General features: G+C 46.9%; 1 protein-coding gene across 2 annotated transcripts in view; it reads left to right on the forward strand.

The window, feature by feature from the left end:
• The window catches only part of PLXNA2 (plexin A2), a 242,733-nt gene that overhangs the window by 182,208 nt on the left and 39,659 nt on the right, over nt 1–20,866 (forward strand). For both annotated transcript variants that reach the window (XM_016937865.4, XM_003308723.6), the window contains exons 10-12: nt 2,777–2,977; nt 4,843–4,939; nt 7,899–8,089. In XM_016937865.4, coding sequence (XP_016793354.2) covers nt 2,777–2,977; nt 4,843–4,939; nt 7,899–8,089 — 489 coding nt within the window. The remainder of the gene's footprint in view (nt 1–2,776; nt 2,978–4,842; nt 4,940–7,898; nt 8,090–20,866) is intronic.

The raw sequence follows: 20,866 nt of genomic DNA on the forward strand, positions 1-20,866 counted from the left end.
AGTCTACTCATGATTCTCCAACCTCCAGGCTGGACTGGACTTAGCCCAGCCTAAAAGATGAAAGTGTGTGTGTGTGTTACATATAGATAACATATGTGTTATATATAGGTATTACACATAACATCTATATAAAAGTATACTTTTTTTGGTCCACATTGAAAGGATTCAACAATCTTTTTTTACTAACCCCAGACATCATACTTCCAAAAGCACATCTTTAAGATCCTGCTACTGAAATTTGAATTTGTTGTCTAAGCTCATTAGAGATGAAAAACAACTGCTCGTCATTTACAATTCATCAGCTGGTTCGGAGTAAGAAAATCTCTCTCTCTTTCTGTCTGTCTGTCTGTCTGTCTGTCTGTCTCTCTCTCTCTCTCACAAACACACACAGAGAGAGAGAGAGAGAGTGCGAGAGAGACCATTATACCCCAGCCTTATTTCTAACTTAAATTCTAACATTAGATTTGATGCAGATATTTTAGCTGCTAACAGGAAGTGTTATCTCCTTTTCTATGAGATGCCTGGGCTTCCCTAAAGTGGTGCTCATCTTTTTTTTTTTTTTTTTTTTTTGGCTATAAATATATGAAAGAGTCTGTCAAGAGTGCCTGCAGGGAATGAAAGTGAAAGTGCAGTAAAGAGCAAGTTTATGAGTTGGCAGCTTGAGTGACTGGCTCCTAAACAGGGACCCATCTGTTCTGGGGTTGCCTTGTGATTCTCTCTCGTGGAGGCCGTGCCTGCCTGGAGTCCTCACATGCAGGTGGCCAGCTGACAATGGATGACACTGGTGAGCCTGCCGGTGTGTCCAGACCCTCTTAGGTAGGTTTCTGTGCAGAATTTCCCCCAGATCCGGCTCTTCATAAATTGTCAGTAGTAAATTATCCTTAGTAAATGTGGACATGCCACTTTAGAAATCATGTGACTCCAAAACCCATGACTATTTCCAACTCCAGCTTTTGAGAACCAAATGCCTTCTCAAGTCTCTTCAAGCCCAGAAGGCAGGCTTTACCTCATCTCTAAAGAATCTACAAAGTTGGAGCTAAAAAAAAAAGATTTTTTCACAGGTTGCTTTATTTTATTTTCTATTTACCCTCCCACAAGCAATGACATGCTTGACATGTCCGTTACATGTCAAGCACTGGCAGAAAGACTGGGGAGATGGAGGTGAGTAAGATGCAGCCTAATCCTCAAGAAGCTCACAGCCCAGTGAGGAAAGCAAATCAAGAAATTGTAATTCTGTGTGTCAAAAGCAATCATGGGTGAATATTCATAACCCATCCTGAAGCCAGTGCAGGGGCAGGGGCAGGGACGGCCTTGCAGAGAAGAAACTGGGCTGAGTTTGAAGGCTGATTAAGAGGTAATCAATTATTAATTCTCAGAGAAGGTGATGATTTAAAAAAACCAAAAAAGTAAAAGAAGAGGTAATCAACTAAAAGAGGGGCTGAAGCAGGGCAGCAGCAGGAGGAAGACAGGCAGGAGTGTGTGTTTCTAATAGACGGAAAAGCATGTTCAAAGGGCCAGAGGCAGATCCTGTAAGGGAGAGGGCATCTCAGAGTTAACCATACATTCAGTATGGCTGGACTATTATGTGCAAGAACCACAGAGTTCAGAGGGAGGTAGGCAAGGGCCAGATGCTGAACGGCTTGCAAGTGGGGCCCAGAGAAAAGAGGCAACAGCCCGAGCCACACCATGACAAGAGGTGGCCACAGGAGATTCCCTGTGTGAGGCTGTGCCGGCATTGCACAAGGCTTCTTAATTATTGCATTTGCCATTAGGTGGACAATATTTTTGTCATTGAACATGTCCTACACCTTGTAGGAAATCCAGCAATCCTGGCCCCTGGCATCAATGCCAGTAACACCCTCTGCAGGCCCTGTAGCAGCATCAGCCCCCAGGCATTCCCAGAAGTTCCCCCTAAGAACCACTGCCCAGGAGAAGGGGACAGAGAAAGGGGAGCCTCCTGTGAGAATTCCCCTAGTGATTCCCTGTGGAGGTGGTTCCCACATCATCACTGCCAGGGGCTACCAGGCTCATCTGCCCGAGGAGAGAAGGAGAAAGAGGAGATTGGCACAGTGGGGTGGCCCTTTGACCTCTGGTGGAAAATCAGCATCTAGTCATGGAGCTCCATAAATCAATCTGTCTTTCTCACTGTCTCTCTCTCATGGTCCTTCCCAAAGCCCCTCCCTACCAAGACTTTCTTTTTTGGTTTTGTTTTCCAAAGCAACATGGCATTCACGCAGGGCCTGGTAATGAAATGAGATTAAAAAAAGAAAAACAGAGCAAGTGTTTAGAGTATTGCTGGGAGGGCTTGATCCACCTTCTGGAAAGCCTAGCTCAGTCAGGGCTGGGAAGCTGAAGCTGCTGATAACAGATGCCCCAGGCATCGGCATCAGACAATGCAAGGGGCCGAGTATCTGGAGCTGGGGAACAGGATGAAACCCAGAGGTAGGGGTGCCAGGCTGGGGACAGGGACACGTGGAGGCTCTTTTATCCAGTGTCTCAGGAGATAAAATCCACAGCTTGCCACACTGTGCTTGAAAATTAATTCCTGAATTGTAACACACACAGCAGATACAGGACAACTTGTGGGACGGGGATGACAATATCAAAGCCCAGGAGCTAAGAGCGATTCCATTTTCCCTGCCCATTCCACGGGCCTTACATGAGGTAATATCCTGCTCTTGGGCAGCCCACCTGATACAAGAGGGGCCTGCCTGTCCCAGGCACGTAGGACAGCATGAACAGGGGACAGATGGAGCCTCTTCGTTTGTTCCCCCAGGACTGTCCCCAGCTGGTGCCCACAGAGGAGATCTTGATTCCAGTCGGGGAGGTAAAGCCAATCACCCTTAAGGCGCGAAATCTGCCCCAGCCGCAGTCCGGCCAGCGAGGCTATGAGTGTGTCCTCAACATACAAGGAGCCATCCACCGGGTCCCCGCTCTGCGCTTCAACAGCTCCAGCGTTCAGTGTCAGAACAGCTCGGTAAGAAAACGCAGGCTGGGCCCTGCCTGGAGCAGGGCTTCCTCTCACACTCGTGCTGGGGCCTCAGTATGGCCAGCCTTGGCTTCCGGAGCCTTCCAGGTTCACAGGCTGAGCCCACATCCCCAGGGACGCAGGAGCCAGCCAGCACCCCAGCCGCTCAGCCAGAGCAGGGCAGGTGACTGGTGCCAGAGGAGACAGTTCCGTGAGGACCCTCATGGCAGACACTGAGATCTTTGTGCCCTTTCTAAAGTTGATTTTTTAAATTTTAAATTTTTTATTTTTAATTTTTGTGAGTACACAGTAGGTGTATGTATTTATGGGCTACATGAGATGTTTTTTACAGGCGTGCAATGTCAAATAATCACATCATGGACCTTTCTGAAGTTGAAAGAGCACCTCTTTGTCTTCAGTGAAACTTGAACCAGAGCGAGTCAACTCCACCCTACACCCCATTCCACATCCCCGTTCAGGGAGTGAATAACCAGGAGGGTGCTCCACAGGCAAAAGCTGGAGAAGAGAGGGACAGGAAGTGAGATGGGAGGAGGGGAGGTGGGAGGGGAGGGGTAGCAGGAAGCAGTGAATTTCAGGAGCAGCAAGGGTTAAACCAATCCAGAATGGCAGACAGAGAGCATGAGGTGTTTAATTATAATACTAACCCCAAGAAGATCTTTTTATCTGCCAGCTCCCTGTCTCTGACTGTGGGGGGTCAGCTGGAGATGCGGGAGGGGAGGATGTGACAAAGGTGTTGAGGGAAGCTAATTCGCCTGGGAGAGATAAAGGGAATCTGGGCCTCTTATCAGGGAGCTGTCAGATTCCCAGGTCACAGGCGCTTGATAGAATTTGTAATCGGTGGAAGGCCGCCAAGCGCAAGGGGAAGGCAGGATGAAAAAGAAAAGGGACACAACAAAGGGAGGCAGTGGGCAGGGGAGGGCGGGAGCAGAAGGCTGACAGTGACATGCCCTTCAGAGCTGAAGAGTGGGGGGTCGGGAAGATGCCCCGAGGTCTCCATCACAGGGTGCCAGGACTGGCCACCCAGGGGTGTTATTTCTGAAGTGTGAAGGGGCTAAATGTCTTCTGTGGGATCAGCACAAGAGAGAAAGTCATAGACTCCTGGCCACAGCTAGAGGACTTTAACGATAGGGCTGATGAGATCTGTGCCCGGAAAGCTGTGGGCTGATGAGGTCTGTGTCCGGAAAGCTGTGGGCACTTCTCCCTAGTGGACCATTGGCTAAAGTAAGGCTCGTGCGGAAATAGAGGGCCACCGCAGGGGTTGGCCAGGTGACTGCTCGATGAGACTCTCGGCCTTACAAGAGTAGTAAGAGGGCATTAGCTCTGCCTCTGGAGACACATGGACTTTTTAGGGAGACACGTGAAAAGAGGCACAGCAGATCCTGGAAAGTGCCAGTGCAAGACAGAAAGTGGCAACACCAGGGGATGGACAGTTTGAGGCAGATCTGCAGGGTTGTGGGAGAGGACTCCTGGGGAAAGTAGAGCTGAGCTGGGCTAGAAGAATACGGGTGGGTTAAAAGGATGGAGGTTGTAGGGAGACGGTTGCATTCCTTATGAGATAGGAACTCAACAAAGACAGAGAGGGACTTAAGAAGATGTGTTTGGAGAAAGGTAGATTCAAAGCTTTCCACGGGAGAGCAGTGGAGGAGAAAGCTGGAGGAGTCAGTTTGCATCCGATTATGCAGGGCACTGAATGCCAAGCTAGGAGGCTTGGGTGGTATTCTCTTGGCATTAGTGACTGGGATTCAGGGAAAGAGCGTCATAATAATCTGAGCAGCATGCAGGGTTTGTCTGCATCCCTGACCCCTGTGATAGAGGGCCACATGAGCCCCGTGCCTCTGCCCGTCTCCCTATAGTACCAGTATGATGGCATGGACATCAGCAATCTGGCCGTGGATTTCGCTGTGGTGTGGAACGGCAATTTCATCATTGACAACCCTCAGGACCTGAAAGGTAAGCGGCTACTTCCGGGTAGAAGTTTGATCTTTTCACGACCCCGGGAAAGACTAGGGCTAGAGGGATCAGAGCCAGCCAGCCGCTGTGCCATGAATAATACACTCCCTCTGTCGGCGGAACTCTTCAGAGGATCCTAAAGCAACATTTGGAGCCATCAAAGGAGTCCTGTTGGGAGCCCTGTTTTATTACAACCAGAGCATCCGCCGGGCGGCCGCCGGCCCATCCACGTTATTCTTTGGCTCCTGCAGGCTTTGAAGTGTCTGTGGAACCTGACCTAGGAGAACAGCAGGCAGGAACGTCCGGCTAGTTTCCCTGGAAATGGAGATATTGTTTCCAGTCAGGCTCTTGTTCCCCTGTCCTTGGCCCTGGTCACAATCACTGCACAAAGAGGGTTTTTAAGGCTGCTCTCCAGTTCCTGAGGTGGGCGGGAGAGAGCAGCATGCAGAGTCCAGCTCACATCAGGAGCAAAGAATTCAGGAAGGGGATCTGGCTGAAGAAGGAGGGGTGCTCCATGAGGGTGACCCTTATTCATCGTCCTATAAACTCATGTCGAGCTCCTCCCATGTGCCAGTTAGGCCCGACCCTCAGTGCAGCAAATGCCAAGATTCCACCCTGCTCTCGAGAATGATAAAAGTGACTCCAATATGATGAGGACTCGTGATGGGTAGACACTCACTAAGTAATTTATTAGAGATTATTTTCCTTAAGCATCACAATAACTCTGAGAGGTATGTACTATTATTATTCTCATTTTCTAGATGAGGAAACTGAGACCCAAAGAGATTAAGAAATGGGCCACGAGTCAGATAGTAAGAGCTGGGATTGGAACCAAGACAGTCTAATTTCAGAGCTCGCAAACTGAGCCACATCACTGTGAGGATCTGCTACTTAGGCCACTGTAGGATTTAAACTCCTTCCCCCCTGGAATATATTCCTATCCCCCACACTCCTCCTACCCTCAGCCACAAGCCTTGCCACATTTCAAGTAGCTAGGGTTGTCACAAGCCTCTGCTTCCACCTGACGGGTCAGCCAATGGAGATGGGGTAGGGGGCAAGGCCATAGCAGGGGCTGCAAGTTTTTCAGCATCTTTAGGGCTGTAGCTCCCTGTCCCAAATGCTGCCATTAAAATCGAGGCTACTTAGACTGGGAGAAAGGAACGGAGCCAGGAGGATTATTTTTTTCTATTTCTCCTCATACCCAGGCCAAACTTTCTCACTGCTAAAACATAGGAGACACTTTCCCTGCTGGGGATCTGGGCTTAGATCCCAGAGGTTGCCTTAGCACCTGGAGCTTAGAGAGCAGCCACATCCGAGCTGTTGCATCGGAAACTCTACTTGTGACTCTTGCAATGTTGAAGAAGCTCTGAGAGTGCACAGACAGCGTTGTCTTCACATTCGTATCACCTCCACCCACTAGCCTGAGTGTCTCTGCCGGCTGCGCATTGGGCTGGGTGGAGAGGACCACACCGTTTAAAGACTCAGGTTCTAGAATCCAGCAAAGCGGGGTTCACCTGCTGGCTTTTTCACTTACAGCTGTGTGAACTCAGATGAATGACTGTTCCCCTTTACATCCAGTCTCCTTATCTGTGAAGTGGAGAGAAGGATGCCCACTTCTCAGGGTCACCGTGAGGATCAAATGAGCTCATGGGTATGAACCATGTGGTACATATTTATAGATGCTCAGTGTGTACTCATTCATTTTAAGATTCCCATTTCCTGCCCTCTACCTTACAAAGCGATAAGCATGAGGGTATTTAAATACAGGCCCTGCAGCTGGGACTAAAGGATGCTGGACATAGCAGAGGAACAGGATGAGGACCTATGGGAAGAATTTTAAAATTACCCTTTCCCTGGGGCATGTGTCTCACTTCCAGCAACGGCATACCACCTGGTCCTGAAAGCTTACATGTGCTTGACCAAAAGAGTGGAAAAATGACTTTTACGTGTTTTGCTTTTGGAGAATTCTACTTGTAACTCAAAATCTCAGCAGGCAAGGAGCTAAGACCAGGTTCCTGAACCTGAAGCACAGTTCACTAATTCGCTGGTTATACTAGCACTTTAAAGTCAGCAGGAGACAAAAGCAAAGACAAAGGGTTTGCACACTCCAAATGTTACTATTTAAATAGCCAGTTTGCCCTCTCTGGGGACATATTCTCCATTCATAAGGGCTGGGAACAGACTGTGTCACCCCCTTTTTTTTAATCAGCAATGCTTCCCTCACTGCTAGCCACCTGGCCTTTCTTTAACCCCAAGCTGACTCCTGTCTCAAACCCATGCAATTTCCAGTTTGCTAGACCACAGTCCTCACTTCTCAGGACCTACCATTAAGCAGCAAAGCAAGTTGGAGTTTGAAGATTCCAGTTTGGGTCACTAATTTTACTAAGCTCTAAGAGTCATTATCTCTCCCTGAGCCTCATTTTTCCTTCAATGGAGGAAAGCAGCCCTTACCTCCTGCATGAGGACCATATGTGAGAGTGGAGAATAAGAGAGATGGCAGCATAAGAATATAGCACGAGTTCAAAGAAAAGATAATAAACATATATAGGGCATCAGATATGTTACAGGCACTGTGCTAAGCACTTAATATACAGTATCTTATTCCAACCTCACAAAAAAACAATGATTATCTTCATGTTAGAGATTAGGTAAGTGAGGTTCAAGGAGGTGGAATCCTCTCTCACATTGCTAGGAAGTAGTGAAGCCACAATTAAAGCCCTAATCTGATTCAATCTAGAGCCAGAATTCTTAAATAATATTATTCTTCCCAGTGCCCTTAAGTGACTGGTAAGAGGCTCAATTTACTAATTCCTCAGTCATTCTTGCAATGATAATGATGATTGGTGGTGTTATCCATGGTGGGGAAGAGTTTCTATCATTTCTATCACACCTGCAAGAGGAGGGTGCATTGTGAGCAGCCCTTTCTGGTTTCATCTGTGACCACCTGCTCTCTTTGCAGTCCATCTCTACAAGTGTGCAGCCCAGCGGGAGAGCTGCGGCCTCTGCCTCAAGGCCGACCGGAAGTTTGAGTGTGGCTGGTGCAGCGGCGAGCGCAGGTGCACCCTCCACCAGCACTGTACCAGCCCCTCCAGCCCCTGGCTCGACTGGTCCAGCCACAATGTCAAGTGCTCCAACCCTCAAATCACCGAGGTAAGTCCTACAAGTCTCTAGAGCAGGAAGGGGCGGCCAAGAGCTGACCCCAAGACAGTGGGAGAGGAGTGCAAATTGATACTCTGTGGACAAATTATTGGCGTACAGTGAGTTTAATGTGGGGGGGTGTAGGAAACCTCTCGCGTGTGTCTTAACGGCCCCTGTCTAGGTATAAGAGGTAAGTGTATGGAAGCGCATCCTCATGCCTGCACATGAATGTACAAGCGCATTGGTGTGCACGTGCACACGACAAGGGAGGCAGAGCCAGCCCAGTCTCCCTGCCAGGCTGGCTGAGCCAAGTGAGGAGGAGAAATTGGCTCCATGGTGGGTGAACATTTCAGAAAACAGGTTTAGCTTTTCTCAGCAGAAATGTGATTTCAGGAGCCGCAATTAGCTCGGAGTTGCAAAGCTGAAAATGGAAGAAGAGAGTAAAGGCAGGCACTACATTAGCCACCGTGCCATTTCCCAGGATTTACTCCCCGTCCCAATTTTTTCATGCATTTTAATGGAAAGAAAAGGAAGTTAATTATCCTGGGGAAAAAATGATGTTTCCAAAATAGCAAATTTCAAAGGAAGATGATGTGGATGAAAATGCAATTGCTTGGGTTTCAAATGGCCTGGGAGAGGAGTCGCTGTATTTAACTTTGGTTGTGTTCTGTGCTCCCTCTTCACTGCTCCCCAGTCTATAACTGTCACTCATGCTTTGAAACTAACTGCACTTTCCTGGTGGTGGCTAGGAATAAAGGCCCAGGCAGGTACCCAGTGATCTGCATGTTTAAGAAAGGAGGAAGAGGCTGCTCCTTTTCTGCCTCTTCCCTGAGCTGCTGCACCATCCTTTTCCCTGCTTCATTTTCCCTGCTGGCCAAGGAAAGCAACTCTGGTCCTCACCTATGTCACAGAATATTGGGAAACTTCTAGAACATCTCTATGATTATATCAAAACCCCAGATCAGTTTTAAAAAGAAACCCTCAAGATAGAATGGGTGCTGCTAACCTACAGATAGGTTATTTGAAGAGGTAGAAATTATTTATTTAATGTGAGTAAATTACATTTAATCCTCACAACCACCATGGGAAATAAGTATTCTCACCCCCACTGTACAGATGAAGAAAATGAGGCTCAGAGAAATTGAGTGACATGCCCAAGTTTATACCGCTGATAAGTGGCAGAGCCAGCATTTGAACTCGTATTTAATTATAAAACCATTTTTAAATTCTTTACAATATTCCCAAGTAACATAAAAGAAGAAGTGGTGCTTCCCCTTCCTTCATATCCGGACCTTTCATAGACCAGATAGATGCAATCCATCCACAAGACACCATATCCCGGACAATGCAGGGCTGTCGGTGGGAGAGCTCTTACTGCATCCAGGCCCTCATTCATCTGTGCAGAGAGGAGTTAGGAGAGCACAGACACTGCCTTTCAAAGACAGAGCTACTTCAATCCCATTTTATTCTTGATCGTGACCAGGGATGGTGCCTCCTGACTTTCTCCTGTGTCTTTATGTCTCTGGAAGAGAATGTTTGCAGGGGTTGTTGGTGGTGCCCCAGCCTCTGCCCTCAGACAGCTAGCTTCCTGAGCTGCTCAGGGCTCCGTGCCTTCCCCCTGATTCGAGTGATTTCCGGCCACTGCTGGCCTGAGAACTTGCACTGTTCTGTAATTCTTGCTGCTGCAGTTGTCAGTCTCTACATCTGTGGGCACCCGTGGTGTGGGGGAGCTTAAATTAGGCAGAGACTTGCTTCTATCAGCACCACCCGCCTCTGCCAGCCCCAGCAGCTGCACCATCCACTCCCCAACTGGCTGGGGCCCCTTTCCAGCCGAAGGCAAGCTTCTCACTGGGAAACCTCTGCCTCAGCCGCCCCTGCTCGCTGACCGGGGGCTGACGGGCTGCTCTGTTCACAGAGGACACCCAGGCTACACGAGGCTAATTAACCCCCCGAGGTAATTATGCTGTAATTGATTTTCCCAGTGAACATATCAGCAGGCATCAGAGGCCCCAATCTCCTGCTGGTACTTTTCAAGTCAAGGCTGTTGTGAAATGAAGGAGCATCTTTGGAGAGAGACAAATCCATGCTGTGTCCCAAGCCACTCGGGGGACGTCACTCTGAACAGGACATGGGGGAGGGAGCATCCAGGCCTGGAATGTTGTATTCATGATTATCTGGAATATTTTCTTTCATTTCATTATTTTCATTTCAATATTTTTTTTCTTTTCATTTTCTCCTACCCCTACCCCATCCTCCTTTCCCTGTGAAAGTCATTGTCTCTTTCTTTAACTTTTCATTCTTGAAATAATTTTAGACTTATAAAAAGGTACAAAAATAGTACAAAGAACTTTCATATACCCTTCACCCAGATTTCCAAAGTTAACATCTTACATAACCACAGTATAATTATCAAAATCAGGAAATTAGCATGGATATAATAATACCATCTAATAAACGTGCCTTATTAATATTCTGCCAATTGTCCCACCGATGTCCTTTTTCTGGTCTAGGATCCAATCCAGGATCCCATGTGGCATTCTATTGTCATGTCTCCTTAGTCCTTTAATCCTCAGTCTTTTTTTGTCTTTTATGACTTTGGTACTGTTGAGAAGTACAGGCTAGTTATTTTGTAGAATGTCCCTCAATTTGGATTTGTCTAATGCTTCCTCATGATCAAATTCAGGTTACATATTACTTTGGCAAAAGTACCAAAAATACCTGTATGGTACCTATCAACAGGGCACCTGACACAACTTGAAGGGGATCTCAGAAGCCGAATCTGGGCAATTTGAGCAAGAACATAAAAATTGATAGCCGTGGATTTCACCAATAGAATAAGAATCCGTGGTTCTTCCTGAAATAAAGAAACAAACAAGTAAATAAATAATGGGGGGACAGCTGCAGTGGCTCACACCTGTTCTTTGGGGAGCAGAAGCTGAGAGGATTGCTTGAAGCCAGGAGTTCAAGAACAGCCTGGGCAACATAGCAGAATCCTGATCTCTAAAAAATAATAATAATAATTCTAAATTTTGCTGGGTGTAGTGGTGCATGCCTGTGGTGCTAGCTACTCGGGAGACTGGGGTGGGAGGATCACTTGATTCCAGAAGTCCGAGGCTACAGTGAACTATGATCATGCCATTGCACTCCAGCCTGGGCAACAGAGCGAAACCCTGTCTCTTTTTTAACTTTTTTTTTTTTTTTTTTTTGAGACAGCGTCTCACTCTGTCACCCAGGCTGGACTGCAGTGGCGCAATCTTGGCTCACTGCAACCTCCACCTCCTGGGTTCAAATAATTCTCACTCCTCAGCCTCCTGAGTAGCTGGGACAACAGGCATGCACCACCACGCCTGGCTAATTTTTGTAATTTTAGTAGAGGTGGAGTTTGCCATGTTGGCCAGGCTGGTCTCAAACTCCTGACCTCAAGTGATCCGCCCACCTTGGCCTCCCAAAGTGCTGGGATTACAGGCTTGAGTCACCATGCCTGGCCAAGACCCTGTCTCTAAATAAATAAATAGAGAGAAAAGCTCTTCTTTACACTAGATTCCAACTAAAAAATGTAGAAGTAATTACGGAAATAGAAATCACCATTTGGCACAGTACACAAGTAATAATTGTTTCAGGCAAAGAATGGTCAATGAACACTAAAATTCGTAGATGAAAGTATGATGAGAAATAGGATATTTACATAACCTTAAGCTACCTTCCCATAAGATACTTGTTAATTATGACAAGAACAATAGTGACTGGGCAGTGAAGAAACGTGGTAGACCTCACCTAAACCAACTGATGAAAGTAAACAAAGCCAGTAATGGGAAAAATCAACCTCATGTACCTTTCAATAGAATGCTCTGAGAAGGACACAACCTCATTTTTATGGTGTTTTTGGCAAGAATATGTAATTTGCTAAAAGCAACCTTTAAGGAGATTTTCTTTTCTTCTTCTTATTTTTTTTTTTTTTTTGAGACAGAGTCTCACTCTATCGCCCAGGCTGGAGTGCAGTGGTGTGATCTTGGCTCACTACAATCCCCGCCTCCCGGGTTCAAGGGATTCTCCTGCCTCAGCCTTCCGAGTAGCTGGTACTACAGGCACGTGCCACCACGCCCAGCTAATTTTTGTATTTTTGCTGGAGACAGGGTTTCACTATGTTGGCCAGGCTTGTCTCAAACTCCTGACCTCAGGTGATCCGCCCGCCTCAACTTCCCAAAGTGCTGGATTTATAGGCATGAGCCACCATGCCCGGCCAACTCATTTTCTTTACTTCAGCTTTCTTGGCTAATCCCTTTGCACTGGCATAGATGTTTTCCCCAAACCTCTGAATCATCGGACTTCCATGAGGCCCATACCCTTTGATGCAGACCTCCTTGTCCCCAGCCTTCATCTTCAGAATGGGTGCCCTCCTTAGTGCAGCCACTCTGTGCAGTAAATAGAAGCCATTTACTACAAAGATCCTTCTTGAAGGATGAAAAGAGAAGGATTCTAAGATGGCCTGTGATGGCAGTTGGGGGTGGCAGAATCTCCAGTCCTGGAAATAAGTGGAAGCTGGAATGGATGCTGTCCTTCCTGGGACAGCAGAGAAATAAATGAGATGATCTCAAAGGAGTTCTACGTTAGAAAAAGAAGTGGGCTCACGCATAGTTAGATAAACAGCTGTGTTATTCCTTAACCCCTCCTTACCCCATCTTCTCCATGGCAACCAGGCCCACCCGAGGGACCCATCTTTTATGGCAGCTTCATGTAGAACAAGTTGTACAGGCTATTGAATTTCACAGTTTGCATAAACTTCAGGTTAGGACCCCCTCAGGACTTACCTTCTGCTCCTCAGCCAGCTCGTGGTGTGATAATGATGCTGTCCCCCATGGGAGGCCTCCTGAGCTGCTCCCATTTCCAGCTGTCATCGTGGGTGTCTGTGCACGTGTCACCTGTTCAACTCTAGGAACAGGAGACGTGCAGAGGATTGGAAAGCCCATGAGATGCCTGGCCCGCCACGTTTCTGTTCCCCCAGCCTATGCTTCAGGACCTGCTGGGACCTCAAAGAAGAGGGTGTTAGGAGCCACAGACTAGAAAGGAAGGCCCAGAGAAAAACATTTCTTAAGGAGCCATGAGTAGGCAGGATCCAGCAGAAAAGGAAGAGACTGAATATTTTCTCAGGAAGATAAACTCAGGGAGGGTAAAGGGATTTTGGAGCTCACATAACAGAGGTCTTCTTCACTCCAAGCGAGTGTATCAGTTTCCTAGGGCTGCCCTAGCAAAGAACCACAAACAGGTGGCTTAAACAACCTGAATGTATTTGGAGGTCTGAACTTCAAGATCAAGGTGTCAGCAGCGTGGGTTCCTTCTGAGCGCTGTGAGGGGGAATCTGTTCCAGGTCTCTTTCCTGGCTTCTGGTGGTTGCTGGGAATCTTTGCCATTCCTTGGCTTGTAGAAGCATCAACCTGACCTCTGCCTTCATGTCCACATGGCATTCTATCTCTGTGTGTGTGTCTGTCTCCCTATTTTTTTTTTAAATAAAGACCCTGTCATATTGGATTAGTGCCCACTCTAATTATCTCATTTTAATACGATTACCTCTTTAAAGACCCTATATCCAAAGAAGGTGCCATTCTAGGGCACTGAATTAGGTCTTCACCATATGAATTTTGAGGAGACAAGAGTCAAACCATAAGAGTGAGCATTCTGATCAGAGGGGGAAGATGCCACCATTCCAAATATGTTAATTCACTCATTAAATGAATATTTAATTAATGACTACTGTATTCCATGAACTATGCTGGGCTTGGAAGTTGTCTGTCACATGTATATGTGACTCCTGGTTAAGGAGGCTAGGTTATGCAGCCTCTTCCAATGTAGCCCCAGCCTATGCTTGAACATTGGCCACCTGGAAGAGGCTGGAAACTGACTGCCCTGCAGGCCATTGTGCTTCCTCCAAAAGGCCTAGGGCAGACTTCTAATCTCCACCCTCTGCAGTTGTGTCCTGTGTAGAAGGACTGAAGCAGGGATACAGGTCTTCTGTTAATGAGGACACTAACCTCAGGACCTCAGGCAAGGGACATGAGCAGACCAGCCAACATTCTAATTCTGGGAGTCTTCATGATAATTGCTTCCTTTAATAAGACTCTCCCATGTGCCAGGCTCTGAGCCTACTCCTTCAAACAACCCTGCAAGTTGGCTATTATTATCTTCACTTAAGAGTTGGGGAAACAGTTCTTAGAGAAGTAAAGAATTAGCCCAGTGTCACACACACATCTGGTTAGTGGCAGAGCAGAAGGCCGACTTCCTCCACCACACCATGGTGAGGGGGATGGAGGGCTATTCCTTGGCTATACATTTCCCCACCTCATCCCACCCCAAGAGTACCTAAAATGTCTCTGCGTGCAGGATCAGAATCCTCTTGGAACTTACCAAGAGATGCCAGATAAATTGGGAACATTGGCTACCCTTTGTACTGAGCCTTAAAGTAATCTTCACCTAACTGTCTTCCTAAACATAATGAGGTCCACACTTACTCCTATGAGTGGGAGGAAAAACAAGAAGGGGATATTGGGGTGCATGTGAGCTTGGGGCAGTCACTTCTTGCCTTTTGGGGGAAGCATTAGTCTAACCTCTACCCCAGTTATTTCTTGAAGCTATCACACTCAGTTGGGTTGTTTTTTTGGCTATGCCCACCAATGAGATGGCCATTAAGCTAAAGTGAAAGCTGGATTCCCTGGCCTGGCAGCTCTGACCTCTCAAACATCTCAGCCTAATGGGAGAGGCCAGACAATGGGGCCCAGGTAGTTCACACTTGCAGGCAAGAACAGAGATCAGGGTGAAGCCAAGGCAAATCAGGCTTAAGATGCAGGAGATGAACACCAGAGTTGGTGTGACCAGGAACCCACCACCCTTAAGATGTGAAAGAACATTCCTGTGTGTTCCTGAAGTCACCTGGCACATTGCACCATAAGGCCACATTGATGCCAGGCAGTGGGGGTGTTAGGTTAACAGCTGTTTCTCCAATGACCACCATGTAGCTTTTACTTTATGAATTTTTCAGCCTCAGTAACTTCTCCAACACCTCCCTAGTCCATGCTTAGGGAATATAAATTCTCTTTAACATTATCTTACGTATCTTAGGTACATGTAACTGAGAAAGAAAATCAATTATAGAAAACCATGTACACTGGCCTCCAAAACCAAGCTCAAATAATTTTTGATACCTTAATAGTTTGAGATGATCCATCACTCCTGCTGGCTCCTGTTCTCCACTTTCACAAATAATTTAAAGTAGATTGGTTTCGCCTAGATTCTCTCAGATGCAAATGCATTTGTGAAACTGTTTGGGAAACTGTGGGACATTTAAAAGTATTTATCTGCAAGGCTGCACCAAATCTCTGCAGGAAAGGCCAAAAGCCACCTGCCCAGGACCAGAGTGACTCACTGCAAAGTCCCCCACAAATAAATAAATAAGTCAGCCAGCTTTCCTGAGAAACAAGCCGGCACTCTGATCTTTCGTTCATTTATTTGCAGGCCTCATTAATATAACATCACTGCAACAAACAGCTAACGGGGGATGGTGTCAGGATGAATAATGGAGTTACTCTACTGAGATAACAATTAGGTTTTGAATGTACTATCAGCTAAGACAGAGCCAGCAAGGATTCACGCCGGGCAGGAGAGCTGGCACCGCCAATGCCATAGATTCCTACAGAGCTCATCAGCTGGGCTCTAGCCTACTGTGAGGAGTGCAGACACAGGCACACACACACAGACACACACGCATACACTCCAAGTGGAAAAGAATGCCACAATTTGCTTTCTCAGACCCAGCATCCAGGTGTCTTTAGAAGCCAGGAGGGAATGAAAATGTGCGGCCACAAAGTTGGCATCACTGCCCTGTAAAGTCAAAGGAGTGAGAGGATTAGGAAAGAGAGGAGAAGCTGTCAACACATCCTCGACTTGTCCTCACTTGTTGGTCCTGATTAGGGGGCTCCTCAGGGCAGAACCCTCCTGAAATCCCAATCTCAGACACAAAAGCTTTTAATACAGAGTATGAACATCCGCTGAGGATGCTGATGGGACTGAGACCATTCTGGAGTGGCTTCTTCGGCACCTCTTCTCCTTCTGCGAGGCTCTGACATTAGTTTCTCCTGTATCCTTTTACAAATCCAGTGTGGGGGACTGATCACCTGCTGGAAACCATGGTGAGAGCTGTGCAGGCCCATAGAGGGGCAGCCAATGCCACGCTGGGCAATGTCCCCACCAACCACCTCCCCTTCTCGAGTCAGCCTGCCTGCCCCTGCCCTGAGTCCCCACCAAGAACAATACGCAGAGGCTCCACCTGCACAGGACGCTCGTGAAAACAAAGCTACTTTTCCTTTGGACCTCAGCTAACCCAGCTTCCCTCTGGATTTCTTCATCATAAAACAGTCATGAGAAAAATCATAGCTAACTTTCACTGAATGCTTAGCTTACACTTAGCTCAGCACCTCCCATATGTCATCTCATTTCGACCTCAAAGCAACTGTTTTGAAATAGAAGTTAGTATTGTCATTAGACCCATTTTACAGATGAGGACACTGAAGCACTATGAGGTCTGATAACTTTCTTGAAGTGACATTGAGAATAAGTTTTAGCACTGAAATTTGACCTGCAGCTAGCTACTTGACTCAAGAGCCCCTGTGTTTGACCAGTGTCAAACCAGTCCTTCATCTCTTTCCTGAGCTCACTTGGACAAATAGAACTGTCAATCTGCAGAGCCAGAGGAGAGAAAGGAGCTGGCACCTAGCTCTTCCTCAAGACTGCTGCAGAGATGGGAAGAAAGCCAGTAGTCCCCAATCCCAGCATTGTTTGGGGAGACTAGACATGCACAGGAAGAGACAAAGGGGCAAGGCCAAGAGGGGAGTGTGGATATTGCCTGGGTGAGGTCAGAGAGGAGTGGGGATGGATGCTGAGAAGTTCAGGGAGCCAAAGAGAGCAGGAGTAAAGGCAGTGACCAGCAAGGCCAACTCCAGAGCTCCTTGGAAAGCAAGGCATGGCCTTAGCCATGTCTTAAGTCCCGGCCATGCACTTCTTGATCTGTACATCTTAAGCCTGCTGCAGAGATGGGAAGAAAGGGAAAGGGGCTGGAGTGCCTAAGCAGACAGAAGCGAAGAGCAGGCCAGGGCATGCATTCTCATGGTGGGTGACCAAGGATGGGGTCTCCCCTGGGGCAGTGCTGTGTAAGGCAAAAAGCAGCGGTTAGATAAACCTGGCTGAGCTCTGCCCCACTCACTGTGGAACCTTCAAGAAGTTACTTAACCTCTCTGGGACACTATTTCTCATCTGAAAAATGGGAATGATAAGAACACCTCACAGCTTGTTTTGAGCGCTTAGTGGGATAAAATATGTAAAGCCCCTGGCACAATTCCTTACTCATTATAAGCACTTAACAAATGTGAAAGCAGCAGCCATCATTCTCAGAATCTTCAATACCTTGGAGCTGAAGCCCTGCTTCTGGCTTCTTTCCCGCTATCTCTATCAGCCCGGAGATACAACCAGAGGAAGATAGGGTCTCTAGAATGGGAGCTGGGCTTTGTGAAGCTCCCACCAAGCTCCTCTGCCCCGATAAGCCCCTACTCTGAAGTTGGCCCCAACCCTGCCCTGACAAGGCTCTGCCTGAGGCTGAACCTAGGAACAGCCCACGTGAGCACTCACTCCCCAGGCTGCCAAGCCCCTGGGCCTTCCAGCGCCTCCCCGGTGCAGCCCTTCGCATCTCCCCAGCTGTAATTAATCGGCTGCATCTGCTCTCACCCTTGGGCTGCTTTGTAGCACAGTTCCCTCCAAACTGTTCAATTAGTGGCTGCAAGAATGAGGTCGGGTGCAGCATCGCCGCGGCTGCTTTCCAGGTCATGGCACCCACGGAGGAAAACAAACATGACAGGGTCTGGCAGGAACACAGATTTAGCTGTGGTGCCCTGGTGCTCTCCTGGGTTCAGTTGGGCTGTGCAGCTGTCAAGGTGGGGTCTGAGCAGGTGGAGAAGTGACTCCCTAAACCAGAAGTTCCTGGAAGCTTTGAGAGGGCCTCAGCAGAAGATAGGAATCTGCTACTTAGTCCCCTGCCATCGTCATATGTGCTATGACCTAGGCATGCCTGCCTAATCCCACATCCTGCTGACCTAGTCTTCCTGGCTTAAGATGTACAGATCAAGAAGTGCATGGCCAGGACTTAAACTAGCCACCTTTATACCTGGGCGTGGTCACTGACTGCTCCTGGGGCAGGGTTTAGGGCTGCTAGCCTGAGCTCTCTACCCTAAAGTGTTTCCCTTATTTTCCTTCTGAATCCTGCAAACGATATACACACTTTTTATTCTACAACCAGTCAATAGATATCAGTGCTCTTAAGGCCAAGTAATAACACAACTTAAAAGTCCCATTAAGACGCAAATACAGCTTTCTGTACTTGCTGTATACAAATACAGAAAGGGAGGAGGGAACAGCTGAATGAAAGGTGCCTAAAGTGGGGGAAAGAACCCCAGGGAGGAAAACACAAAAGAACATGGGAAAGATACCAAATGTTTATCCTCCACTGGGTTTTGCCCAGGGCCAGCCTGGTTAATGGCGTGTGTGACAAGCAAAGGAAGTCATCTTCGCAGGCCCTCCTTACTGCACATCAATCAATCAGGCCTTTGCTGAAGGCACGACCCGAGTGCGGGTCACTACACTCTCAAAAGATGCATAGAAATCCGAGAGTCCACAGAAAAGCATCCAAAATGATCAAAGGGTTTAGAAACCAAGATCTTCGGTGAAAAGGCTGGAAGAACTGCAGAAGCAAAGGCCAGGGGTGACTTAATTGCTGTCTTCAGTAGCTAAAAGATGTTTGATGAGGAGGCAGCTGTTCAGTCCTCCATTCGATGAGGAATCAAACCAGAAATTGGCTTAAATTAAAGCAAGGGAGATTGCAGGAAGAGCAGTTTAATGATCCCGATGTTAAAATACTACATCACTCTCAGGCAACAGTTGGGTACCTCCACTCATCCAGTCATCATTAAAGAACACAGTCTGTTCTAGTGTCTGGTTGAGACCAGCATTTCCTTTTAACAGAGAATTAGGGATATTTATTGACAGTTACTCGTTCCAGGCAGCATGCTAAGGATTAATTTCCTAAGAAAAGCTAGATAGTCCCTTGTCCCAAGATAGTTATCATCTTATTGAGGGAATAAGCAGTTACAATGCAATGTGGCAATTGTGGTCCTGGAGGTGTCCATAGAAGGATGTGGGAGGGTAGAAGAAGGGACTAGTAAATCTACTAAGGGAGTCCAGGGAGGCCTCCCTGAAGAGGCATCTTTTGAGTAGAGACTTGAGGATGGGTAGGCATTTGTCAGTGGACATGCTTGACCAGCACAGGGAACAGCATGTCAAATGCATAGAGGCTTTACACCCTATAAAGCTATAGCTGTGGGGGCCCTTGAGCTCTCCCAGTGAGCACATGTACAGTCATGCATCGCTTAACCATGGGGATACATTCTGACAAATGTGTCATTAGACGATTTCATCCTTGTGTGAACATCATGGCATGTATTTACACAAACCTAGACAGTGTACCCTACTACACACCTAGGCTGCAAATCTGTACTGCATGTGACTGGTCCTGAACACCATGGGCGATTGTAACACAATGCTAAGTACTTGTGTATCTAAACATAAAAATGGGATGGTAAAAATATGATATAAAAGATTAAAAATGGTACGCCATATAGGGTATTTACCATGAATGGAGCTTGCAGGACTGGAAGTTGCTCTGGGTGAGTTCAGTGAGTGGTGAGTGAATGTGAAGGCCTAGGACGTTACTGTACACTACCATAGACTATAAACACAGTATGCACTTAGGCTACACTAAATTCATTAAAAAATTGTTTTCTTCTTTAATTATAAATTAACCTTAGTTACTATAACTTTTTTTTTTTTTTTTGAGACGGAGTTCCACTCTTGTTGCCCAAGCTGGAGTGCAATGGTGCAATCTCGGCTCACTGCAACCTCTGTCTCCCGGGTTCAAGCGATTCTCCTGCCTCAGCCTCCCGAGTAGTTGGGATTACAAGCATGCAACACCAAGCCTGGCTAATTTTGTATTTTTAATAGAGACAGCGGTTCCCCATGTTGCTCAGGCTGGTCTCAAACTCCCGACCTCAGGTGATCCGCCTGCCTCGGCTTCCCAAAGTGCTGGGATTACAGGCATGAGCCACTGCGCCCGGCCAGTTACTATAACTTTTTACTTTATAGACTTAATTTTTTAACCTTTTGACTCTTTGTAATAACACTTACCTTAAAATACACACATTGTACAGCTGTACAAAAATATTTTCTTTCTTTATATCCTTATTCTATAATATTTTTTCTATTTTTGAAATTCACTTTTTTACTTTTTAAACTTGTTTTGTTAAAGACTAAGACACAAAGACACACATCAGCCTAGGCCTACCCAGGGTCAGGATCATCCATATCACTGTCTTCCACCTCCTTATCTTGTCCCACTGTGAGGTCTTCAGGGGCAATAGCATGCATAGAGCTGTCATCTCCTATGATGACAATGCCTTCTTCTGGAATCCCTCCTGAAGGTCCTCCCTGAGGCTGTTTTACAGTTAGCTTTTTTTAAATAAGTAGAAGGAGTACACTCTAAAATAACAATAAAAAATATAGTAAGTACATCAACCAATAACCTAGTCATTTAGCATCATTATCAAGTATTATGTGCTGTACATAATTGTATATGCTAGGCTTTCCTATGACTTATGACTGCCACAATGCCACAAGGTGGTAGGAATTTTTCAGCTCCATTAT

Source organism: Pan troglodytes, chromosome 1 (genome assembly GCF_028858775.2).
Source record: "Pan troglodytes isolate AG18354 chromosome 1, NHGRI_mPanTro3-v2.0_pri, whole genome shotgun sequence".
Classification (NCBI taxonomy): Eukaryota; Metazoa; Chordata; class Mammalia; order Primates; family Hominidae; genus Pan; species Pan troglodytes.